Source organism: Barbus barbus, assembly GCF_936440315.1.
Source record: "Barbus barbus genome assembly, chromosome: 25".
Classification (NCBI taxonomy): domain Eukaryota; kingdom Metazoa; phylum Chordata; class Actinopteri; order Cypriniformes; family Cyprinidae; genus Barbus; species Barbus barbus.
The window spans coordinates 6,242,479-6,270,142 of record NC_136753.1 but is presented as its reverse complement, the minus strand read 5'-3'; the positions used below and the strand labels follow the sequence as shown (position 1 = coordinate 6,270,142).

The window sequence follows — 27,664 nt, the reverse complement described above, 5'->3', positions numbered from 1 at the left end:
ACCATAGTTACATGCGACTGGAATAATTTGCTTTATGAATTTGCTCTTTTTCTTAGAGAATAATGGAGTTTGAAGCTGAAGGGGCACATCACAAATTCATTTTTGTGGATGAAGCTGGCTTCAACCTCTGTAAAGTGAGGAGACGCGGGAGGAACATCATTGTGCAGAGGGCCACTGTCACAGTGCCAGGTCAGAGGGATGCCAATATCACCATGTGTGCTGCCATCTCCAATGATGGGGTCCTTTGCCACATACCAACTATTGGCCCATACAATACAGAACGCCTCATCACATTTCTTGATGCATTGAAAGAAATACTGATTCCACCCGAAGAGAGAGGGCTGTTGACATAATTTGGGACAATGCGGCTTTCCACCACTCTCGCCTTGTGAATGAATGGTTTTCAGCACAGCCTCGTATTATGATGCAATTCCTCCCTGCATACTCACCTTTTCTGAACCCAATCGAGGAGGTCTTCTCTGCTTGGAGGTGGAAGGTGTATGATCACCGGCCATATGAGCAGATGCCCCTCCTGGAGGCAATGAATGCTGGTTGCCTGGCAATAGGTGCAGAGGACTGCCAGGGATGGATACGCCATGCAAGGAGGTATTTCCCTCAGTGCATTGCAAGGGAAAACATTCAATGCGATGTTGATGAGAACCTGTGGCATAATCGTCAAGAACGAATGGACTAAATGTGAAAGATAAAATATATATATATCTTTTTTTTTTAAATGTATTTCCACCCATACGTTTCCTTTGGTAGCTTTTTTTTTCCAGTATCCATTTGAGTTGGTAAAGTATCATATTTCATATTGATGGCTGTATTTTGTTGTCCATTGTGTAATGATTGATTGAAAGAATAAAATAATTTGACCACAAGTTGTGATGTTTGATGGAAATATTTGCTTATGTTGCATGTTTTTAATGTTTTGTGAGTGTTAGAGCATTTTGCTAACAAAATTAGTCATTTTGGCCATTGAGCTTCAGTTTTATCCTGTGTGTTAACTGTTTTGAAAATGTGATGTCAGAGTGGGCAAATATGTTTAAGCAATCGAGGAAAAACTGTAAACATGCTAGTTTGATATCAGCTACCACTAGAAGTGTAGTACTCCAAGCTCAGTTTAGAGTTTAAACACATCTCACCCTGTGTAGTCCCATCCTGTTAAACATTAAGGTTCTAAAAGGAGGTTTTCAAGGTGATGCCATATAAAAAAACATTTATGGTTGAAGAACCTTTCAGTAAACAGTTCTTAAAAGAAACAATTTTTTTTTTCTTTGTGTGAAAAACACCGTAATATCTAGCTATAAAGAACCTTCTGTGCATTGTAAAGCTTCCATTAGTTAAAGATTCTTCATATATTAACTTGGATGTGTCAACTATTCTTCATTCGTCAACTATAAGAACATATTCTTCTATTTTTCAACTATAAGGTTCTTTATGGAACCATGGATGCCAATGAAAAATCTTTTCCACAGATCTCACCTAAAAATGCTCTTCAGTATTGATCATCATCACGCCAGGACTGATTTTTTCCTATTAGTTAGTAAACAATTACATAATGGCAAAATATATTGCAATGCAGTTTCACAAGGGATATACAGTTTCTTCAGTATTGTGACATACATCAGTGTGAAACGGATTGTCAAAAAGAATGGACATGGTTGCTTGCATAGGTTGTTGATTGGATGGAGGCAGATCTGAATGCAAGCAGATAGTCATTTGTAAGAATTTGTGAAAAAATGAAACATGCGTTGATTAATCATTTACAGTATCTACAGTATCTGTTTCCATTGTAACATGCATTTAGAAAATAGATAGATTAGTTTTTTGGAACATGGTAGGCTAATGTACGGTGGCCGAGAGAGCTGCAAATGAAAAAACACATGCAAATTAAGACAACATCTTTGTCAATTTGACAAAGATGAAACGTTATAAGCTGGCTAACTTACTTTAAAAACGTTCCTTACAAAAATTAACCATACTATTAAAATGAATTAAATTTATCATATAAAAATTTAATTAAAAAGAAAATGGTTACTATGGTTAAACCATGCACAAATTAACCATGGATTTACTACACTAACCATAGTTTAACCATGGTATTTGTACAACTGTGGTTGCAAATGGTTAATATTTTATCTATTACAAATCAACTAATTTTGTTGGGGTAATTTGTTGTGGTCTGTGCTACTGCGCATTTGGCTGTGTTGTTGGTTTTTCTATTTGCATGTGTGTTCTGAAGTTGCAGCATGTTGATCTCTCTCGGCCACCATACTAAGCAGATAATGTTCAAAGCTTAAACTAAGTTATATTGTCCAGCAGAGCTGAAAGTTACTATACTGTACAAATTTACATACACTGTGCATGTATTGTAGATGTTGTCCTTGGGCTATTGTTACATATAGTTTGCATTAGCAAATTCGTATAACCTTAAAAGGCAGCATTTGGCTACTTACTTTTTTTCAAACCTCTGCAGTGGTTTGGTCTGGCATTTCAACTTTCAATAAGTCAAAAATCAGTAGTAACTAGGGTTGTTATCATTATTTATGATTAAACATGTTTTTACAAAAAAACATATCTAGATAGATAGATAGATAGATAGATAGATAGATAGATAGATAGATAGATAGATAGATAGATAGATAGATAGATAGATAGATAGATAGATAGATAGATAGATAGATATTCTGGTATTGTTGTATCAATAAAACAGTATGCATTTGGTGTTAGTCATCATGGTTACCTCAGTAAAGACATTACATAAGTAATTTCTGGGTACCATTAACTATGGTATTTTGATATTGTACATTTTTGTAAAGGTTTTTGTGATAGTCCCTGCATGAAGATTGTGCTTGACAGAAAACAGAAGTAATCTAGAATACTTGGAATGTGAGTAAGTTGTAGATTTCTTCATCTTGGTTGTGAAACACTGGCCTGGCCATCTGATCAGATGCTTGAGTCTTGATTCTGAGGGTTTTTTTGGACAAGAGCGGAACGAGTGACTGGTGTTCCTGATTGAGTGGCTAATTGTTGGCTAGATAAACACAGGAAGAGGAGAGAGATTGCTAGAGATCCATCTATCGTTTCTATCTGAAACATGACCTCTCCACCCCACTGGGGTTATTAATATTTCATGATCCCTTTGCAAAGACACACACACACACACACACATACACACACACACACTCTTTCTCTCTGTCTCTCTCATTCATTATTACTCAGTTAAGGTATACAGAGAGGCTGCCATGATTAACGGCTGTCAGAAAGAGACTGAGAAACTTTCATTCCAGAAATGAAATCCTCCTGCTGTTATTCATAAGCCACTTTAGAACTGAAAGCTTTACAAATCCTCACATCCTGTTCTAGTTGGATTTTAATTTAGGTTCATCCAAGGTTTACATAACAAGAACTTTTAAACTCTTCAGCAGGCCGAGAACTGTTGTTGCGCATTCTGTCCAGGAGATGTCACTATTAGCAAATGCAAGGGTGGAAACATCTCTCATAATGAACTGATACCTAATCAATATTTTCCCACAGTCTAATTATTCTCTTGGAATTCCATTAATCTGCCTAAAACCTCAGCGAGGCAAAGAATGCTTCTTGGCAACAGAGCAAAGGAAATCATTGTTTGACTAAGTTTGGATATGTGGTCTGTATAAACAAATTTATTTTTTGTTTGAACAATATTTGAGACCTTTCACTGTTTGTTTCTTTCAAGCAAATATGTTCAGTATCCAAGGAATAGTGAAAAGCACTTAATACACTCTGCTGAAAATGCCAGAAGTGTTCTTACAATGACAGTCTATGGCCATTTCACCAGGATAATGGTCAAAATATACACTGTTTCACAAGAATACCCTTGAGTGCACTTAAGTGTATTGAACATGCACATGTAGTGTTCTTCAAACCTTAAAAGTATGTAAAAAAAAACAAAAAACACCTGTGCTTTCTGATAATAGGCTATAGCCTAATAAATTAACGAAATAACAGTTTACTTAAGTGTACTTAAAGAAAGTTCCATTTATTATGAACTCAAATTCAAATTCATTTTAATTTAATTTAATTGCAGTTGACATGCAGAACTTAAGCATATTATGTACGTAAGTGCTACTTCCTTTTCACAAGGGTAGCCATTTCAACATTATAGATGTTAACGAGATTAATGTGATAAAACTGCTTACTGACCTTGTCTATGCAACGTTCTATCCAATTTTTCCTGTCATGGCCATTTAAAGCTGGTACATGTAATTATCACATGATACGTGCACCATGTAGGGACTATAACAATAAAAAAAATCCTTCCACAGGAATCGGTTGGTAAAACACAATTACACGTTCATTTGCTAGCAGTCCCACTAAAAGAGTGATTCATTACAAATTGCACATCCATTGCAAATGTATTATTGCAGTTTTGTTTGATTTTATAAACCAAGCTCAGAGTCAGAAGGATTTTCTGTAGAAATCAACTGCATTGACAAACCTCAAAACAGCTTCAATTGTTTTGAACCCGCAACATTCCTTTACATTTAGTTTTAAATAGAGATGAACTCATGCTAAAGGCTAAAGCTAGCTGACAGTTAATCACTGCCCTGCTACTGCTAAATATACCCTACAAACACAGTAACTATACTGCTAAAAGTGTAGAAAGTATTAGGTGCTGTCATCTCACTCTTTTATAGTTATCCCTGTGCTATGTGTAGCGCTCAGGCTAAAAGCAGCTCCTTGTGACTGTTTCTGGCTGCCTTTTGTGTTAAAAAAAAGAAAACAGAACTGTTGGTCAAGGCCTGGGGACAATAAACGTATTTAGACGTTTGGATGTTCACGCACTGTCACAGGATGTTCGGTATGTGTTTTTGTGTAATCTCATGTGTGCATGGTAATCATACCGTGTCTTCACGTTATGTAGATTAACCTGCGGCCTTGTTCAAAAATAAAGGTGTTTCAAAAGGTTCTTCAAGCGATGCCATAGAAGAACCATTTTTGGTTCCACAAAGAACCATTCAGTCAAAGGTTCTTTAAAGAACCATCTCTTCCATACCTTTTTATAATCTGAAGAACCTTTTTTCACCACAAATAACCTTTTGTGAAACAGAAAGGTTCTTCAGATTTTAAAGGTTCTTTATGGAACCATTTAGACAAAAAGGTTCTTCTATGGCATCGTGAAGCACCTTTATTTTTAAGAGTGAGACTACAAACCCTGTCATCCTCCATCATCCTTTCTTTCCTCCTGTTTGTGCATAAAAGCCTCTGAGTTTGTTTTAAAATTGTTGGTGGAAATATTGTTTATGCTAGAAAGAAGATGGCTATATATCTGTTTGTGTATGTGTGTAAGAGATCTGCCCCGCTGGTTTGTTTTTCTAACTCCAGGTCAGTGACTCATGTTTAAATATGTCCACTTATCACAGAGACAGGAGAGTAATGGGAGACTCTCAGTGGTGCTTACAAAAACAGGAAATCCCCTTACGCACACAAACACACGAGGATGACCAGATTTCTGAAATGAAAACCAAGGACGTTTCGGGTTTAACGGTTCATCATATTGAATTTTTATGTCGTACCGTCATGTTTTACAGTGATGAGTAGCTTGTCATACTACTAAAAATTACATTTAGTCACACTTAAAGACTGTTATAGACTGTTCGTAGTTACTTACAATGAACTAAGGTTCATTCGTGGTTTGACTATAGTAAACATGTTTTTTTATTTTAATTGTAGTAAAACCATGGTTAATTTTCGTAAGAGATTATAATAATCCTGTTTGTGACATCTTTGTTTCTCTCCAACTGAGGTTCATTTTCTTAATGTATGTTCAATAAGCTTATTAGACATTATTTCACTTTGCAGGCCACCAAAAAATGGTAACATCTAGTTACCCAAAAACACGTGGTTAATACCATGATGTTGCCGTTTTGGACAATTTGGTGGTATCAGGTTTTTTTTAACACTACCATGATGGTAGTGCCATGGTATTCTCTAAAGTGCTTTGAAATACCATTGGTATGTGAATTTAGTATTATTTAGGCTAGTACCATTATATACATGCAAATACCATGGTATGTATAATCTGATACCATGTCACAGTACTTTTTGTAAAGACAAACATATAAACATAATATTGTCAAGATTTAATTTGTAAATCACTTTGGTTTTTGTAAGCTTTGATTCATTGAGATGATCTACATGCTCCAGACTCTTTATCTCTTCATTATCTGATGTTTGTTGAGGTGAATTAACTCATAGCTCTTTTAATCTTTATCCAGGTAAAATTTTAACAGCTTTAACGCTTTAACAGGATCAGCTTTTAGCTAAAGTAAGTTCTGCCAAAATATCAGTGCATTTGAAAGCATCAGCAGTGTTTGAAAGCACTTTGACAGTAATGACAACATGAGAAAGCGACAAGGCTGTTTATTAGAATTCATTTACAGTAGTTAGCCTTTAATTTACTTGAAGTGTAACTGATAAAGTGAAACTCGGCCTTTCTGTGTGTGTAAATGAAACCACCTGTTCTCTCTGTCCAGGGTTAACTTTGACCTCCTGGCTCAGTGTTGCACAGTCTCTGCGTGTGTGTCTTACACCAGATGAGCTGAATAGTGAAATATGACTCCACAGGACACAATCAATATGTGTGTGCATTAGCATGTGTGGGATAGTGTTGATTTTCCCTTCATGATGTTTTGAACTGTTTTTCACAGCTGCATGAGTACTTCATGGATCACCTGATAGGGGAAGATTTGATTTGCAAATTTTTTTGTGAAGCAAAACAGACAGAGGGGTTAAGAGAAAGAGAGTGCTTGAGGGTGAATATGGCATATACTGATGTGTTCCTGGTCCCCATCCACTTGATTAAAAGCAGTATGAATAAAAGCAGCTCAGACATTCTGATAAATTTCTCCTTTTGTGTTCCATAGAAGAAAGAAAATCATACAGGTTTGGAACAACATGAGGGTTAGTAAATAATTACAGAATTTTTTATTTTATGATGAACCAACCCTTTAAAATATTGCTGTCTTATTTCCTCAAAACGTTTTTAAAAAACTCGGATATCAAAACATTACCTGACGTAGCAACATAAACTCAACAACTGAGCTCTTCCTATCCTAAAAATTCAAACATTTTTTCTTGAAGTTCTGGGTTTATATCTCACAATTCTGACTTTTCTTTTCTGAATTTTAAGTTTAAATCTCGCAGTTCTGTGACATAATTACCTTTTTTATGAACCAGTTAGGACTCTTATTCATGTGAAAGTCGGACACCTTTACAAATGTATTTTTTTTATAATTATTTGTCACGATTTTTCAAAAGCATAGCCGATGATTATTAGACATGCTGAGCAATTTTTGCATGCAGGGACTATGCAAATTTAGCAGCTTTTAACCGTTATGATACTTGCAACGAAAACAAAACATTCAAATAATGTATTCGTCCATTCTTTCAAGATTTTTTCCACAAATGTTTTACTGAATTATGCATTGAATTGTGTTGTGTTTCAGGTTAACTTAGACGTAAACTTACCATAAAATGTGCTGTTAATTTTCTCCCAGGACATTATCTGTTTATCTATGGATTTTTTTTTCTTACAGTGTAACTCTTCAAAGCTTAAACTTAGTTTAAGACAGTTTTAACACAGTTTAGACCTGTGTTATGGCAGAATATGTTTTCTTTTGTCGCGTGTCTAATGCCAGTGCTATTCAAAGTACACACTGAAAATACATTTAAACTAATTTTATAAATACATTTCCTTTTGTTTGTAAATATGTTTCACTGTTGGCAGTTTATTGCAGCCTCCTTCCCCATTTATGTTCCTGTTTCAAGGGCATTACTATTGACTTGGTGACAGCTTTCAAGCTTCAGGTGAACTCTAGCTTATACAACACTGAGTCTTGTTGATATACTGTTAATAATAAATAGACAAAACAAACACACACGTGTGCTTCATGTAACACAGTTTCTCTGTTCGTAACTCTCTTCTGAACTTTTGTTGGAGGTCTCGTGGAACTGCCGAATGCAAATGAAACACGGAGTAGAAAGTGTTCTCTAACCACACCTGCCTCTCTCTTTTTCTCTCTCTCTCTAGGACGTGAGTGGTTCATATTCATCTAGTGGGAGAGTAGCAGACAAATATAGTGGTGTAGGAGAAAAAATGTCGAATCAGGACTCAAACTTTGGTGGATGTGAGTATCTTTTGGCTTTTATAATACAGTTTCTTTTAAATTGAACACCAGAATTTTTTAATTCACCCTAAATATGTCTATGTTTGGCTATTTAAAGGCTGATTCAGGATATTTTAAACTGTACTGTTTGCAACCTCTTCATTTTTTTATGTGCTTTATATGTTTGTGGAAATTCAGTTTGTGTGTGTGTGAAGGTGACATGATTAAAGACTTCACACATTGCTGTCTAGCATGATGACAACTGTGATGACAGATGAGCTTTAGTGCTCATGCATGTATGTGTATGTATGTACATGTGTTTGGATTTCTGCTGCAATCTTGTTCTTAAGGCACTTATTTCGTTTACTTTGCGTTTTCAGTGTTTTCATAGGATATAGTCTTAAAAGTAGCGCTATCATACCCAAACTTTACTTTATAATGCTTGAGTGTACATGTTTTAAATATATTCAGTGACAATATGCTAGTGGGAGGCCTGTGTAATTTAATAGGTTTGTTTGACGGGTGAGTTGATTTGTGTATGGTCAGTGTCTGTCTTTGGTTATCCCTCTTTCATTCTTTAAATGGGGCTATCAGCTCGTCTTTTAAATAGACAGTGTTGTTTACGACTGGTCTACACACGTACGCTGACATTCACACATGCATATCCTCCTGCATATCCTGATATATTGTTCATCACTCAAGTGTGCTGCATTCTCTTGAGTGTTGGTGTCTGACATCATGTGATGCATGGCTTTAATGCTGTCCAGGAGAATCAGAAGACATTTTTTATTTGGTGTGAATGTATGTTTTCTCCGCAGTCTTTTAAGGGCCAAAGTTGGCTACCTAGATTTTTCAATTTTATAAGAGGATTTTTTTCACACACACACACACACACACACAAACTGAATTTCCACAAAAAAATAAATAAAAATTGCCCCTTTAAGACTTGCACTTTAGTCTCAAGTGTACTGCGTTAAGCTAACTGAGACTTGTTATAGCACTTGCATATAATTGCTCTTTTGTTGATTTTGATTGCTTCCATTTTCCTCATTTGTAAGTCGCTTTGGACAAAATCGTCTGCTAAATGACTAACTGTAAATGTAACATAAAAAGCACACAGCCATAAATGTCCAATCAACACAATTATGGCTGTTAAAACTAAAGAGACATCAAATCAGGTTTATTATAGTTTACTAAAACTAAAAATTAAACTATAAAAAATGAAATTATATAATAAATAATAAAAAATGAACTGAAATGATAAACATGCTGTTGTTACCTACATTTCACTGCTGGTTATACTCTGTATAATTGTGTATGTGACAAATAAAAACTCTTGAATCTTGAATCTTGCTTATAATAATGTTAATTGTGTTACTTTTTAAAAAATTAACATAACAAAATTAAATAAAATGTAAAAATGTTGTTTAACTTGACATACTAAATAACTAAAACTAATAAATGAAACTGCTATTTTGAGTGACCGAAGTCCTGACTTTTGTCTAACTCTCATGCCAACACATACAAACAAATGTAAGACCTTTCTGGAAGTGCTTTATAATAATTAGAGCTTTGTAGTAGCTGTCACCTCCTCTTTAAATGGAGAAAGTTCTGTTGAAAATTGTGTTTATCCTTATTTATTCACCCTCGTATTGTTCCAGGATCGTATGTTGTTTTTTCCATGGAACACAAAAGGAAATTTTTTTGAAGAATTTTCCAGACAACAAGTTTCCATGTCTGTTAAGTTCCAAAAACATAATAGGCACCACAGAGGTAGACGTGTGTGCTACAAGCCATACCATAGCTTTCTAAGGAACAGATTTATATTATTTATTTATAAATCATTATTTATTGAGATTATCAGTCAATTTTTAGGGCTGTTCTAGGAAGTTCAGAAGGCTTGGAATATAGCTAACATGTTGTATGGACTACACCAAACGTGTTTGGTAAACTATTTAAATTTAATTTAAACATGTGAAATGTGCATTTTGAAAGGATGAATGACTCTAAAATCTCTCAGACAGCAGGGTGCCTCTCCCCCTCAGTGTGTGTGTCTGTCTGTCTGTCTGTCTGTCTGTCTCTCTGTGACTTCAGGTTAAGGGCATGTTGAGTAGCTTATCTAAAAAAAGGCCTAGCAGACTGGCAATCTTTTAAAGAGGAGGAGGGTAACGGTAGGGGCCTCTGAAATACAGCCAGCTGTCCCTGCCCTCCATCACTCTGAGGTGAGCCGGACAGTAGACTGGAGCTGGTCTCCAAACATACCCTCATACTTTCACACACGGACACGGGGTGTCTATAGGGGTCTCCAGGTGGGATCTGGATTGTCCAGGTGACACTACTGTAACTTTGAGGAACATAGAGGAAACGTCAGATCTCTGTAGGTGAGTGTGATTCAACGGAAGTGGCTACTGATATCGATGTCTGAGAGGACTAGAGAGGAAGTTTCATTTGGAAGATGCAAGGTCTTTGATGAAATAATCAGCACTACTGATTAACTCACAATTTGACAATAATCTAATAAAAGTATTGCTTTTGAGCCTTTTTTAAATGAAAAGGGTAAATTGGAAGAGTTGAAATTAATAAGTACATATTTCCAGGTTTAAGGCCAATAGCGCTCATTAAGATTGCATGAAGAGGACACATGGCATATTGTTCCATCATAATGGAGTTGAGAGAAATTAATATTGATGAGTATTTTTTATATAAACAAAGTTACAAAAGGGTTCTTTTGCTAACCAAAGGCTTTCAGATTTTCCGAGACCTGTTATACGCTTTATTTATAAAAGAAAATAAAGGTGCTTCAAAAGGTTCTTCAAGCGATGCCATAGAAGAACCATTTTTCATTCCATTCAGTCAAAGGTTCTTTAAAGAACCATCTTGCTTACCTTTTTATAATCTGAAGAACCTTCTTTCACCACAAAGAAGTTTTTGTGAAACAGAAAGGTTCTTTATGGAACCATTTAGACAAAACGGTTCTTCCATGGCATCGTGAAGCACCTTTATTTTTAAGAGTGTACTTGTTAGCTATTTCAGCAAGACAAGAACTTTAAGGTTTTAGCAGTTCAAAACGCATTATGCTTCTCATTTAACATTAACAGTTCACTACATTTTAACTGAGTAGTGGCAGTTGGCTTCAAAAATGAAGTTATATGAACAATTATATGGACAATGTGAAGAAAAGTGTAAAATTAGATGACTGATACATGTCTTTTTTCTAATGTGCATTGTAGTTGCTGTGAGGCTGTGAGTGTCATATATGTCAGAGTGTCTTAGAATAGAGTCCTAAAGACCGGGCTTTCTGAATTTAGCCCATAAGCTACTGCTGCATTCCATGGACTAGAGTCTAGAATATTACAGGCCTGCTGATATACTGCTTACACAGATTAATCACACAATTAGCAGATATCTAATACTGCTAGTTCTGACAAAGTGAACCAAAACCAGAGAAGTAATTTATCAAAACAATCAAAAAAGCAATCAATCTACACTACTTCCTTTTTCTGTTAATCATGAAAAGTCAGAACTGTGGCAGATAATCTTATTAGAGAAGTAGAAATCTGGATGATAGACAAGTGACCGATATAAAGATTGCTATGGCTTTGCAAGGAAGTTACTCTTCCTGGGCGCCTCACACACTCTCTCTATCGCTCTCTTTCTGAAATATGAAACTAACGGGCCTTGGTTTAAAATAAGTCTTCTTTAATTGCTCTCGGTATTGTGGATACTTCACATCATGGTAATGCGTGATAGCCTAGAAAGCCGCCAACCCCTGCGGTTCTAGATACTTGGGAGGTGTTCTGGAATGTTCATCGTCCATCTTCCTCGCTGATGTCTTTCTCTATCATGACAAACGAGTGCGTGATCCCTCTGTCTCCCCTCGTCTCTGTGTTTGAAAAGTGTCAGATACTCTCAGGTATAGAGTTTCTGTTCAACAGCTACTAAAGCTTGCTTATTCTGGACCTGAATCATCTCTATCCCTCTGCTGGGCTAGTTTTAAACTGGCATGCTCTGAATAACTGCTCTGCTAAAATTAACGGTTCAGGGAACATGTCTTGGTCACATGGTGATACGGTCATGCTTTACTGATGCAAGAAAAGCAGTGTGGGTGTATGACAGCACAAAGATCTGGCTTGAAATCGTCAGCGAATAGCACTGCAGGACATCCTCCATGGGCTCTTATCTTTAGCGGTGATGGAGAGAATTCAAATATTCAATCAATGAAGAACTTAAAATATGCAGCTATTCAAAGAGCTATCATGCGTCTGCCAATAATGTTTTGATATTTCATTCGTAAATCATCTTAATCGTACCTTTTCACAGTAATCTCTTATGTGCTTTAATTTAAGATTTAAATATTTTTTAAAGCTATTTTACAAAATTTTTATATGGTATATATTGTATGGGAGCTTGTTTTAAAAAATGAAAGTGACTGCAGCTTTCTCGCAAATCTCACAATTCAGAATTTTTCTCACAATTGCGAGTTTATATCTCACAGCTTTTCTCAGATTCCTGAATCTTGCAATATTGACTTTAAAAAAAAAAAAAAAAAATCTGAGTTTACAATTCTGTTTTTGTTTCCGCCACTGAATGATAAATAGAAAAGGTAACTGTGACTTTTTTCTGACAGTTCTGATTTTTTTCTCGCAGTTGCAAGTTTAGATCTTTTTTTCTCAGAAATGCAAATTTGCGTCTCACAATTTTGAATTTATATTTTGCAATTCTGAATCGTGAGATAAACTCAGAACTGCTAAATGTCAGAATTGTGAGAAAAAGTTTCAAAAAATAAATTTTATTCCATGATGGAAATACATTTCCATACTATAGTATTACAATAGATAATTACTACAGTATTAATCAGAACAAAATAATTAAATTTTCATTATAAAGCAACCTTGTACATCAACCGCTACATTTCTGGCTAATACGGATAAGCCAATAATTATTTTCATGTCATGTCTGATAATCCACAAAAAACCAGTAAGAGAATTCTATACCATGATGTTAAAAAAATTAAATGCTTCTTGTAAATATTTTAAGTTTTAATTACTGCTATAATTATATTTAACAGTGCTATTATTAAATTCTTGGTATTATTATAATGGTAAAATTATATTGTGCATCCTCATAACCTCCCATGTATGTAAATTACCTTTTATGAGTACAAGCCTTACCAGAGCTGATATGGTGATGGCTTGGTGATCCAACTTTGAAAACCATGATTGATGAGAACGACGCGCATGCTTTATGACATCATTTCTCATCTTGTCATTGGAGCCATCTATAGACTGGGAGACAGAGAGAGAGTCAGCATTAGCTGTCACAATACATCCTTGTTGTCAGTTTGACTTTGTATGGCTAAATTTACTCTTGAAAATATGACAGATGATGTGATCTCTAATCTAACATTAGTTTCCCATGAACCAATCATGAGACCTGAGTCAGGGTGAAGAAATGCATTTATTTATGTTAAAGGTTCAGGTTTAATAGCGAATGATGCAGACCCTGCAATCTGAGTGTGTCTCTGTGTGTATTTCAGCTGCGGGCAGCGCAGGTGTTTCACCATCAAGAGAGGGACACGCCGACGGTGAGGCTGATACTGTGCCTCTCAAGCAGAGACTGGCCTTATACCAAGCTGCTGCTACCAAGGAGGAGAGAAACCCATCTGTGGTATTTACCAGCATGAACACACACACAAATACATATGCTCGTTCACACACTCTTATCATATTACCTGTAGCGAAAGAAAAATAGGCACAGATTTCCTACTTCTTGTCTAAGGCCTTTCACTTCCTATTTAATATTTACAATTCAGAAAAAAATCCTTTCAGCCCATATAAGCATGCTGTACTTAATGACTGTGCAATACATAATAGATGCATAAAATACACATTAAATGGATTTGCACTTCATTGATCCCATGTGGGAATTTGGCCTGCATTAAATAAAGTGAGATGGCAGTTACTGGATGAGGTGGAGTATTATTACACAGTGTCCTAAACAATTTGTGCTTGTATCCTAACCAACTACAACCATGAATATATATAGCCTTTTCGTTGATTGTTTTCTATTTTTGGTTATAGTTTATTAACTAATGATAATAATCCTTCTGGAAGTACAGAATTATTTTCTATTTTCTTATGGGTAATTTAACATATATTTACATTTAGAATACATTAGTTTAGAACTATGTTTATTTCTGGTGTGCTGTGGTGTGGACTGCTGCCCATTGTGAAATCCCATTGGTTCAAAATCCTGATCTCCATTGCTGTATATTAAATATCGAACATGTTCTGATTGTTTGTCATTGTGTTGAATTCTGCATAATGTTTACTGTCTGTGTGGAGAGAAAAAATTCTTGTCACTATAATTCCGGTTAGCTCTATTGGTAAACTAGCTCTCTGTCTTTAAGATCTGTACAATAATAAATAGTGTAATACTAAAGGATTAACAACAACGAATACTGATGCAACTTGTCAATGTATAATGTAGTATGTTTGTATAATGTGTGCTTGGTTCTAAGTAAAAGAGGAAATTAAAAACTTTGTTTTCAACCTTGTAGCTCCCCCTAGAGGAGAATCATATGTCTCAACTCTACTCTATGTTTATTCTGTATATAAGCTCATTCTGTATGCATATTTATGAATGTGTCTTACCCTTTTATTTTGTGTTTCAAGGTCATGGACAGCTCTGAGCCATGCTCTCTGCCAGGCGGACTGGCCAGCGTCAAGAAACAGTTTGAAAGCCAAGAGTTCAGTTCCTCTTCTGCATCCCAAAGCACTGTAACACAATACCACTACCAACAGAAACAGGTAATGCAGATAAATACACAAGGGATCCACAACACTAACTCAATTCCACCAAAAAAAGACTAAAACAAGACTTGATGAAAAAGTACAGTTTGCATTTCAATGCTACTGAATCCCTTATTTGGCAGTTGTTCATGCAATAAACATGACTAATTTTCATATCAAGGCATGATCAGCACAACACTGCTGATTATTTCATACTAACAGCAGTGAGTTGCATATTGTGTATGTTTGTTTAACAACAGGTGTTCTCTGTCTTTTGATAGCAGGTGGTGAGCTCATCAGAGGTGACGGTACGAAGCAGTGTTAAAGAAAGCAGTACCTCAAATGCTCAGGTATACCCACACAAGATGAAAAACCCATTTTTATGATAGGAGCAATGCCCAATAAAAAAATCTGCTATGATTTACTCGCTTTTATGCTTTTCCAAACTCAATAGTTTAAAAGAAAACCTATATTTTGTTGCCAGATGTTCTTTTTTTGAGGTATTATTTACACTCTTAAAAAAATGGTGCTATATAGCACCAAAAGTGGTTCTTGGCTCGTAATCATAAGGGAACCACTTTTGGTGCTATTATAGCATCATATCTTTAAAGGTGCTGTACAGCACCTTTGTCAAATGGTGCTATGTAGAACCATAAGAGGTGCCATATTACATTGTATTTCCTCAACAAAAATAGTGCTAAACAGCACCATTTTTTTAATATAGCACCTTAATCACCCCCAAAGAACCACTGAAGAACCGCTGAAGAACCATACAGGAGCTTAACAGGTTCTGTATATGGTAGCGGTGCTATATAGCCCCTCAGTCATGCCAAAGAACCGGTGAAGAACCACCGCATATACAGCACTATACAGCACCAAAAGTGGTTCCTCTATGATTACGAGCCAAATAACCACTTTTAGTGCTATAGTAATAGCACCTTTTTTTTTTTTTTTTTTTTTTTTTGAGTGTAGTTGCACTGCTCACTGTTTTCATGTTAGGTTTCCCTTGACCAGAATGTTCATCAGAGTGTGGCTTCAAGTTTTGGGGATCATTATGATGAGAAAGGTAGTGTTCAAATGTAGATTACTACAGTTTAATAACAAATTGTAAGTTACCTCATAACTTTTTTGTAATTTCCTCTTTCTCATTTCGTTTTTTAACCTGTTAAAGTGATGGTAATTGGAGGAGAGGATTTGCCAAAAATTTCTACTCAAGTGCTGAAACAGCAGCATGAAAAAAGTATTGAGGAGTCCACTCCACCCAAACATATCAAGGTAAAAATTACGTATACCGACGAAGACAGTAAATTGTTTTACCTGCAGTGGTTAAAGAAATCATCACTTAAAATATATGGGTGTTTCTTTAAATTTAGGCACTTTTTTGTTCTAAGGGTTGATTTTTATTCAAAGAGACTTCCCCATTTCTTTCATGTATGTCATACAACTGTCTTTTACATAGAGTATAGTTGTTACTGGTTTATCTTGGTCAGAAATCCAGGAGCTTTGAAAATTATTATGAGAAGTATAAGTATTGATAGGCCTATATTTCATATCAATCATAATGTGGAAAATTAAGCTAAAATCATGTAAAAAAAAATGCACAAGACATCATGCAAGACATGAAATTAGCTTTAGCAATTATTATGCTAAATAATTTATAACACAATAAATCATTTGAGATGTGGTGGAATTGACACTTTGGTGTAAAAAATAACAGAACTCTTCTGTGATGCATATCTCCACTGTTGACAAATGAATAATAAAACTAGTAAAGGGGGTCGCACACCGAACGAGAAGCGCAGCGCCGCGCAGCGCCGCGTCTAGGACAACTCGAGGTATCGCACACCAGACGCGTACATTCTATAATTCGCAACATGTTCTGAGCTGCAAGATGGGTGAGTTTTAACGTCATTTGTTATTATTATTATTTTAAACATATTATTTTAATTGATAATAGCTGAGTTTTCAAACGTTAATCAATGAAAAGTATCTGTGTTATGAAAATCTGTTATTCTTTTGTTGTATCTGTTGACTAGGCAATTTCAACATTTCTTATGCTGTAGCTACTAATATGATTTTTTTTCTCCATAAAAACAAAGATGATACATTTTTGTGTGTAAGGTATGCTTATTTCTTTGTTAACTTCAATTATAATCATATTCCTGTTGAGGTAACGTTAGATTGTCATAATTCAACACGATTGTTTACTTAAAATAACAATTGTCAGTTTGTGGTCAACATTATTGTTATTTTTAAGGACATTATGAAGTTAAGACAATGTCTGTACTGTACGTTATTTTATGATTGTACTGTACAATTACATGCAGTTGTTGCTAGACTGTCACTGAACATTTTACCTCAGATCGTAAATTAAACATTCTTACCTGAAAACCCGATGACATCGGCAATCTTCCTCCACGCTGATGACTTCCTTATGTTGTCTTTGAAGAATCTGTGGTTTGTGGCATATAATTCTGGGTATTTCCCTACTTCGTTGATTAGTTTTTCGTCGTCCATTGCGGTCCGCTACTCCGCTATTTAAATGACCTGAAGTGTGTTGTAACGGTTGTGTCCTGATAAATCCAGTAGGTGGCAGCCGACGACAGTGAATGTAATATTTTGCGTATATAAAAATGTCTCAAGAGAAATATAAAAGATTAAAAGGATTACGTTTATTATACATTTAATTAATATGTTTTCATTTTATTCAAGCTGTAAAACTAATGTAAGCTGTACAGTATTTAGCAGCAGTGGTATCTTGGTATAGAGGCTAATGTATTAACAACGATTTGAGACAAATATGATGTTATTTAATATAAAACAATGCAGATGGCGCGCTGTGGCGCGGCAGGAATTTGAACAGTGTCCTGAGTCGTTGCTGGGCGCCGCGGACAGACGCCGAATGACGCCGCCGGTGTGCGTACACACATAGAATACAATGTGTTCGAATTTTAAAGACATGGCGCGACGCGACGCGGCGCTGCGCTTCTCGTTCGGTGTGCGACCCCCTTAAGAGTGTAAAAAATGTGTTTTAAGCCCACAGGGCCAAAAGTGTGCATATTTAAAGGAACGCCCGTATGTTAATTGTACATAAATCTACGTAATTCTATACTGACTATTCTATTCAAGCATATTTCTTTCTATTGCTCCTTTCTCTGCTTATGCATAAAAATAAAAGTAGAATATATTTTATACACAAGATTATGTATTCATAAAATATCATGCTTGTCTTTTCCTTCTCTGCCAACAAAGATTGATCTTGATTACAAACAGTTTCCTTGGGCCCCAGTAAATGTTTCTTCAAAGACTACCGCCACAGGTAGCTATGAGACCATGTCTATCACTAAAACAATGCAAGAGGCCTCTACCTCCTCTGTAGCTTCCTCACAATATGAGGCTGTGGAGCAGTTTTCACAACCAGTATCTGCCACACAACAGTTTCAAGTCGCTTCCCAAGTCCCAGAACGTTGTCCTTCCCCTAAGCCAACAGATGCACCTACTTCAGCCAAATACGCTGTCAATAAAGAGCAGTACTCTAAGCAGAGGAACCTCTATGAACTTAAGCGCCTCTACAAGCACATTCACCCAGAAGTGCGTAAGAACCTGGAGCGTGACTTCTTCAATGAAGTGGCAGACACAGAGCAAACCTATGTGGACAGTGATGAGGAGGTGAGCAGAGACATTCAGCAAGCACGCTATGTTTTTGAGAACAGCGGAAGTACCAGTCCTGGCAAGTGCATAAGTCCAGAGAGAGAGTATTTGGAGTGGGATGAGATCCTGAAAGGTGAGGTGCAGTCAATGCGCTGGATGTTTGAGAACAAGCCCCTAGATTCCATTAAAGATGGCACACCAGATGAAGATGAGGGAAAGAACATAGCCCAACAAGAAATCATCGCTGGAAAAGATGTGAAGTATACTACATGGATGTTTGAAACACAGCCCATCGATGCTCTAGGTACAGAAAAAACAGATTCAGCAGAGCACAGTGGAAAACTAGATCTAGCAAGGGGAGATGTTCAGACTGCCACATGGCTGTTTGAGACACAACCACTGGATACACTCAACAGAATTTACCAAGAGGATGAGCAAGAGACACAAGTGATGTATACTAAAGACATTGCAGGGGGTGATGTGAAAACTGCTAGGTACTTGTTTGAAACACAGCACCTGGACACACTTGGACACACTGAGACCATTGATGAAAGTCACTTCCTGCAGCTGAAATCAGAGCTTGAAGAAGTCAAGGGTGAAGTAAAGAAAACAACCAAGATGTTTGAGACACAACCCATGTGTGTCATCCGTGGTGACTCGGGTGAGATGCTGGAGATTACCAAGGTGCGACGTGAAGAAACCGAGAAAGGTGATGTCAGGACATCACGCTGGCTCTTTGAAACTCAGCCTCTTGACCTGATCAGCAAAGATCCGAGCAAAGTCAAATTAATCTGTGGGGTCTCCATAGAGGAAAATTATCAGGGTGGGGTAAACAAGGGAAGATGGCTGTTTGAGACACGGACACTCGATCAAATCAGAGATGAGGAATGGGAAAGCACAAAGATTCAGAAGGAGGACATCTTAGGAGCAGATGTTAGGAGACACTGCATGATCTTTGAAACACAGCCGATGGATATACTTAAAGATCATACCAATGCAAGACCAATGGAGCCAGAAGACATTTTAGGTGGTGATGTTACTTCTGCTAGGCATTTGTTTGAAACAGTGCCAATGGAGGATCTTAAAGAGTTACCAGAAGTTGGAAAGCTACAAAAGGTGGTAGCTTCAGAAGAAGAGAAAGGTGACGTGAGACACCAGAGGTGGTTGTTTGAAAGCAAACCTCTTGAGCAGATCAGAGAGGAGAAGAAAGAGGTCACACGGACTATCAATCTAGAGGATCTTGAAAAGGGTGATGTCACGAATTACAAGGAAATATTTGAGACCATGGACCTGAGCAAATGTACAGATGCACAAAAAATACAAGTGGAGGGTGTCACCAGTGGCTCAGTGAAATCAAATAAAGTATTATTTGAGTCAACACCATTGTATGCCGTACAGGACAGCTCAGGACACTACCATGAAGTTAAAACCGTGCGCAGAGAGGAAGTTGTAAAAGGAGATGTGAGAAGCTGCAAGTGGATGTTTGAAACTCGTCCCATTGATCAGTTTGATGAGAGCATCACTAAGTTCCAGATAATCAAAGGAATATCTAAAGAAGAAATCCAATCAGGTGATGTCAAAACTGCCAAATGGCTTTTCGAAACCCAGCCACTTGACGGCATTAAATACTTCAACTTAGAGGAAGAGGACAACAGGAAAAATGAGAGCATTGAGATCCAAAGAGGTGATGTTAAAACATGCAGATGGTTGTTTGAAACCCAACCAATGGATGTCTTGTATGAGAAAGTAGAGACAAAGACTGAGGACACCACAGACGTACAGAAAGGAGATGTTAAAACCTGTACGTGGCTTTTTGAGACTCAGACTCTTGACAGCATCAAGGATGACTCTGAGACAATCCTGAAAACTTGCACAGTAAAGCAAGATGATGTAAAAGGTAAGGATGTACGTCTAGTGCGTTTCCTATTTGAGACTGAAAACCTAGAAAATATCACTGACAACGAGGATCATAGTGGCTTTAAGCGAATCACTGAGATTGACATTCACTCTGGAGATGTCTCACGAATGAAATACATCTTTGAGAATCAGTCATCTGATATCATGACTTCTACATCTGAGGAGACCATGCAGAAACTCAAATGCCGTCAAGCAGAGGACATTCAGAAAGGAAATGTGGTGAACTGTACCTGGATGTTTGAAAACCAATCAATTGATTCCATCAGGGCAAATTCTGAAGAACGCAAGGAGTCATGCACAGTAACAGATATTCAGGGAGGTAATGTTGATAAAGGTCGCTTCATTTTTGAGACATACTCATTAGATAAGATTCAGGAGGAGGCATCTGACACTGAGATCAGCAAACTCCAAAGCATCATACACAAGGAGATAGAGAAAGGGGATGTAAAAAACTACACCATGATGTTTGAGACTCAACCACTGTATGCTATCAGGGACAAAGAAGGGCACTATCATGAGGTTACTACAGTTACAAAAGAAGAGATTCTGCGAGGAGATGTGGTTGGGGCAAGATGGTTATTTGAGACAAAGCCCCTAGACTCAATTAGAGACACAGATGAGGTTTATGTCATCAAAGCTGTTACTGAAGAAGACATCCAAAAGGGAGATGTCAGCACAGCCAGGTGGAGGTTTGAAACTCAGCCTCTAGATGAAATTGCAGAGGATATGAAAGTTGCTGTTAAAACAGTAGCAGACATCCAAGGGGGGGATGTGAAAACAAACAAACAGCGTTTTGAAATGGATGACCTATCAAAGAAATATGTGAAAACCGTTAGTGTCAGTGAGATTCAGAGAGGTAACGTGAGAAGCTCCACATGGATGTTTGAAACACGTACTATTGACAAGATCCGGGGTGAAGGTTCGGAGTATGATGAGATGGAGAAGGTGACACATGAAGAAGTGGTAAAAGGTGATGTTAAGCAGTCTGTGTGGCTCTTTGAAAAGGAACCACTTGATCGCATCAAGGAAGTTGATGAAACAGACACTGTCATTTCTCGTGAAGAAATCCCAAAAGCTGATGTGAAAACAACAACATGGTTGTTTGAAACCACCCCCCTTACCGAGTTCAATGAGAGCAGTGTAGAGAGAAAAGAGATTGTTGGTAAGAGCATCAAGGCAACCCTAGAAGAGCTGTATACTCAGAAAATGGTTGAATCACAAGGTATTCTAATTGAGGCAGATGAGATTGGAGATGTCAGAATGGCTAAATACAAACTTCTAAGCCAGGACACTCCAGAGATCCAGAGAGAAGAGGTAATACATGGAGACCTGAACAATATTATGATGAACCTTCTCAACAGACGTGAGACAACAGAGAAGGCAATCACCATAGACAAGGAGGAAAGAGGAAATATCAACTCAACTGTCCAACAGCTCTTTAATCAGAATAAGAGTGATAATGTTGAGAAAGAGCTAATTATCAGAGGAGATATCCAAGAGGCAATTAATAACTTGCTCAAGCAAGATGGATCTTCCAAACGTGGCATTCTGATTCAAGAAGATGAGAAAGGAGATGTGAAGATGACCATCTACTCACTCCTCAATAAAGAAAGTGAAAGCATTGTTGAGAAAGAGGATATAGTTAGTGGAAATATTCGTGGAACACTGCATAGGCTGCTGGGTAGTGCTGATGCAAAGGACCTGTCCTCTAAGATAACTGTGGGAGAAGCAGAGAGAGGAAATGTCAGTTTTTATTCTACATGTATTGAGTCAGGAGCACTGGACTACCTTAGGCAATTTCAGATAGGGACTGATGAAATTGTTGAGGAAAAAGTTAAAGAAAAGATTATTGGAGGTGACGTAGAGCAAACAAAACAGATTTTAAGAAAAAGCCAGCAAACAATAGGACGAACGGTTGCTGAAGATGATATTGTACCTGGTGATGTAATTAGCACAGTACAGGTGTTTATGATGGAACCTGTAGTATCCCTGCATAACATGCAGAAAGTAGAGATAGTAAAGGGAGACTTGAGAGCAGCTCTTGACTCTCTCACACAAGCTGTAAACCAAAGTGTTGTCATAGAAAAAGAAGAGATAGTCAAAGGAGATATCTGCACAACACTTATGTCTCTTGAGGAGGCTCAAAACCAACTGAAAGAAATAGAAAAGCCAGATATTGTCCCTGGTGACATCAAGGGTGCATTAGAATCTCTTGAAAAATCATCATCTGCAAAGACTGAGGTAATTATTGAAGACGTGGTCCCAGGGGATATTAGAGGTACCTTGAAATCCCTGGAGGAGGCAAAGCAGGCAGTGAAAGAGGTTGAGAAGGAGGAGATTGTTAAAGGTGACATTCAGACTGCCCTCCTTAATCTTCAAGAGGCTTCAACTGAAAAGAGGGTGTTCCAGCACCAAGTAAGTGAACAGGGTGATGTAAAAGGTACAATTCATCTCTTACTGGAGCCAACCTCATCCCCATGTATGCAGAGGAGGCCAAGCACAGAGGGTGACATAAAATCTTCCATCAAATCACTTTATGAGCAGGAGCAAGTACAAATTGAGAAAGAAGAGGTGATTAAGGGAGATGTTCAGGGCACCATTAAATCCCTGATGAAGAAGAAAGAGCAATCAGGCCACAAATCAAAAATGAATCCTCACAAGAAAGCTAAAGTTCCCATTAAGAATCCAGTTCCCCCTCAACAAGCAGCCCGTGAATGCCCCACTGGACCTAAAACTGAGGAAAAGCCAACAAATCCACCTCCAGTGAGAAACATGCAGCAGAGCAGCACACAAAAGACGACTGAGATCAAATCTTCAGAAAATCAGACGACTTCTGAGGATTATCGTTCTGCTACTAAACAGATGACAACAGCTGTTCATGCACAAGAGTCCTCTCAGAGCTCTCAAAAGGTAAATGTCAAGGAGCAACATATCAAACAAAAACAGAACACTCCTAGTCCAGTGCTAATAAAGAAGAATAACTTTGGAGGTCAGATGAGTGAGAAGAAATCTGAAATTGCGGCTGTGTCTTCAGCAACGAGTGCATCAGTGGAGGCATCACAAAGTAATATTAGCATGAAGCAAACCGAGGAGACAAAGAAAGTCACAAAGGTTCAGACGACTGTGACAACAGAACAAACCACCGTAACCCAGAAGCAGAAAATCAAGAATTTAAAATCAGAAAAAAATGTTAAGAGCCTGAACCGCAATCTCAGTCCCAAAGGAATGATAAAAAAAGTGAAACCACAGCCAGAGATTCACTTTCCACCACCTCCGAGTTCTCCTCCACCTCCCTCTGAATCAGAGCTATCTTTGCCTCCTCCTCCCTCACCAGTGGCAGAAAGTGATGTCCAGCCAGCCCTTTTACCACGCCCTTCTCTAGTCATGAGACAGGACAGTGACCTTCCTCCTCCACCACCTCCACCCCCTGTAATGGAGTCAGACACAGAATTCTTTCCATCACCTCCTCCACCCCAAGACCTCCCTCCTCCTCCATCTCAGCAGGAACTCAGCTCTGTTGCCCAACCTGAAAAGCCAAAAGGACGAACTTTATTCAAGGTGCCAAAACCTGAGCCTCCCAAGCAACCACAGCCCAAATCATTTAAATGGCAGAAAAAACAACCTGCACCTACTCCACCACCTCCACCACCTCCATCAGTGGCAGAGCAGAGTGAAACAGTTGTATCAAACATAACCACAGTCACCGAAACTACAGAGAACATCACTAAACAAAAGGAATTGGTTAAAAAAATTGAACCTCTGGCTCCACATATTACTAAAGTTTCATCAGCAATACCAGTGCTACAACCAGCAGCTGAGGAACCACCACACCCTAAAAAGGTATTTGCACCAGTAAAACTCCCACCTCCCCCCGACACTTCTGCTCAAAAAAACAGACCTGCAAGTAAATTCAAAACACCACTCATGCTTGCAGAGGAAAGATATCGCAAACAAAGAGAGGAGGCTGAAAAGAACAAGGGAGAAACTACTCTCACCTCACCCCCACCCACTAAAACATTTAATGTCAGCGAAATGAAGGCTGAAGCAGAGTCAAGCACACAGAAAACTGAACAGACTCAAATGACTCTTCAGACACAGCAAGAAACACCTAAAGAAACAGAGGCTAAACAGAAGGCAGCCATGCTTCCCAAAGAAACAGCAGAAAAACTTGCACCTCCAAAAAGTCCAAAGACTCCACCAAAGCAAAAGCCACCTGAAAATTTTCAGATAAGCAAACCTTCATTTCCAAAAGTCGGTAAGAAAACAACCACAGAATCCTCTAGCACTGCATTAGATAAAAAGCAGGCATCTACCACTGCTGCCTTAGAAATTAAAAGCCATCCAGCCCCTGCAGTTCATGCACTCTCTGTTGCAGAACAAGTTGACAGCACAAAAGCTTACTCTGTAAAACAAGAGAGCATCCAGGCCACAAAAAACATTCAAAGTCAGATCACTGCTTCTGCTCAAGCAGAAGAGATCAAGAGCATAGAGACTTGTGTTGCTCAAGACGTCAAGAAGGTTCCTTCTCAGACCACAAAGATCCCAAAAGTGACCCCTAACTTCAAGGTGAAAACATTTAAGGTGCCTAAGGTAGAGAAGCCAGAGAAACAAGAAGATAGAAAGGACACAGTTCAAACAATCAGCACAGAGCAAACAGTCACAGAAACCGAAAAAAATGTCTCTCAAGTGTACATGAGTCAGGAGTGCCTCCAAAAATCCACCAGTGCTGAAGTGAAAATTGAGAAAAAGGAGGAAATGAGACAAACCAAGCAAGACACCAAAATGGAGGTCCAGTTGAAGAAGCAAAGACAAACATCAGTTAAGCAGCCACCACCTGTGGCACCAAGACCATCAGTTGAGATACATCAAATACAACCAGCAATATCAACAGAGGTACATCAAGGACAAGGGCAGACATCTGTCATTCAGTCACATCAAACAGTGAGAGAGGAACACGTCAAGATTCATGAGGAGAGGATGGTCACTCAGACCACAGTTCAACAACAGAGCACTCAACAGAAAAGTAAATTCCAGATCAAGAAGCAGGTAAAGCCTCCACTGCGGCCTCCAAGCAGAGAGGAGGCCATAAAACAGTCAATGCAGAGAGAGGAGCAAAACAAAACAGGTATTACAAAAACAGCAGAATATGAAATGAGTGTATCAACGACATCCGAAAGTTCTTATGCACAAAAATGTGAAGAAATTCAAAAATTGTTGTGCTATATCAAAGAGTTTGAAGGAGCTCCTGCAAAACTGAACCCAAAGTCATTACAGACAATGCTGAGTATCATTCCTGATTGGCTAGTTGGTTCTGAAGAAAAGGCTGATATAAGCCGTACTCAGTACAACAAGCAAAAAATGAGCGAGGTCATAATCTATGTGCAGAACCTTGCCCTGGCTAAACTACATTTTTTAGAGGGAAATTTGTCTGTTTCAGAGACGGCAAAAAGTGAGTCATCACAGGAAAAGAAAATAGTTGGTGGAGCCACACAGAAAATATCTAAGATTACTATTGGTTCAGCAAAAATAGAGACTCAGAAGAAAGTAGTGGAGGAGAAGAAGACAGAGTGCCAGAGTGAATCAAAGATATCAGAGCTCAAAATGCCACCTGAGCTAAGAATGCGGACACCGTCACCTACGTTCATCTGTATTGAATCCGCCAAGAGGACAGACTCTCCCTTGCGAGTGACTCCATCACCCCCTTCCTCTTACAGGTCGGGCACTACACCAACACCTCCACCTCGCTGGTCTGAAACACCAACACATCTGAACCAATCCACACCCTCCCCTACAATGAGTCGCTCTGAGAAGCTAGCTAAACTAAGAGATACCACAGCCAAACTCTCGCAAGGCATGACTCCACCACCAATGCCTTTGCCAGAGTACATAATAAAGGCCCAAACAGATTTGGAAGGGTCTCGCTCATCCAGCTGTTCAGAGATTACTTTGATGGAATCAGAGACTCACATGATGGAATCATCCTTGACAGATGTCACAGATATCCATGGAGACTCCATGATGACTGTAAAAGACAAGCGTGAGTTCTTTGAAGAGGCTCAGAAAGCAGAGGTCTGTCGTGCATATGTACGCAAAGACCCTATTGACATCCCAGAGCGTCTTGGACCAGATACAGAAGATAATGAGCCAGAGATCCCGAAATCCATTGACGCCCATGAGAGAATATTAGAGGACTTGCCCAGGGTTGACCTGTCCAGACTTGTTAACAAATTCGAGTCTCCCCAGCCTAAAGTTTATGTGCGGAAGGAGCCCATTGTAATTACTGAGAGACTTGGAAGTGACACAGAAGATGTTGAATCTGAGAAGAAGTCAACTTTGGTGGAGGACATACCAAGCTTTGATATTAAAGCCCTCAAGAATGTCTTTGAAACGGGTGAGCAAGCCCACCAGCACCTAAGGGAAGAGCGAAAGAATCTTGAGAAACAAGAGGAAGCACCTGAAGGATGCTCTAAAACTAAATCTGTAACTGAGCACTTCTCCACTGTAGATGAGTTTGGAAACACTGTAACAGGCTCAAAGATGGAAACAACCTCCCACTCTCAGAGTGTGACAACCCGTGGTGATCCACCAACTTACGCAGATGTAGTAAGAGGAAATGTTCCTGTCCTGGATGTTCCACCAGAAGCCTCTGCAGAAGAGTTACTAAAGAACTTCCAGCAGACTTGGGCGGAGAGTGAAAATGTCTTCAAAAACCTGGGCTTCACTGTATCTGAACAGCACAGATCACAGACTTTTTCACACCAGCACCAGACTGTTGTCACCGGTAAATCTATGTGACGAGCATGGAAAGGTTAACAAGAGTGCAGAGTGATGACTAAAACAGCGATGGTGTGTTTGCATTTGACAAATAGTGATGCTTTAGGCATTCCTGTCTGTACTTTATTTTGATCTTTTAGTTTGTGTTCATAACAGAGTGCTGCTAAACTAGATAGTCAAAGTGAATATGATTATTATTTCGTTACTATTGATTTGTATATTTGTAGTATTGCCCATTATATGTAATGAGACTGTGTTGAGGTTCTGATGTGATATTTGCCTCCCTAAATGCAAGTTGTATTTAAATGTTTTCATTCTAACAACTATACTAACAGCTTCAGCTTCTTGTTTCTTTTTAATATCTCTTAACTAACCAAA

At 38.1% G+C, this 27,664-nt stretch overlaps 1 protein-coding gene across 1 annotated transcript in view; it reads left to right on the top strand.

Moving 5' to 3' along the window:
• LOC306845166 (uncharacterized protein) overlaps positions 1-27,664 on the top strand; it is a 33,563-nt gene that overhangs the window by 3,387 nt on the left and 2,512 nt on the right. Inside the window, exons 2-8 of the mRNA XM_079377806.1 lie at positions 8,078-8,174; positions 13,690-13,820; positions 14,828-14,962; positions 15,226-15,294; positions 15,944-16,010; positions 16,116-16,219; positions 18,197-27,293. Coding sequence (XP_079233932.1) covers positions 8,078-8,174; positions 13,690-13,820; positions 14,828-14,962; positions 15,226-15,294; positions 15,944-16,010; positions 16,116-16,219; positions 18,197-27,293 — 9,700 coding nt within the window. The remainder of the gene's footprint in view (positions 1-8,077; positions 8,175-13,689; positions 13,821-14,827; positions 14,963-15,225; positions 15,295-15,943; positions 16,011-16,115; positions 16,220-18,196; positions 27,294-27,664) is intronic.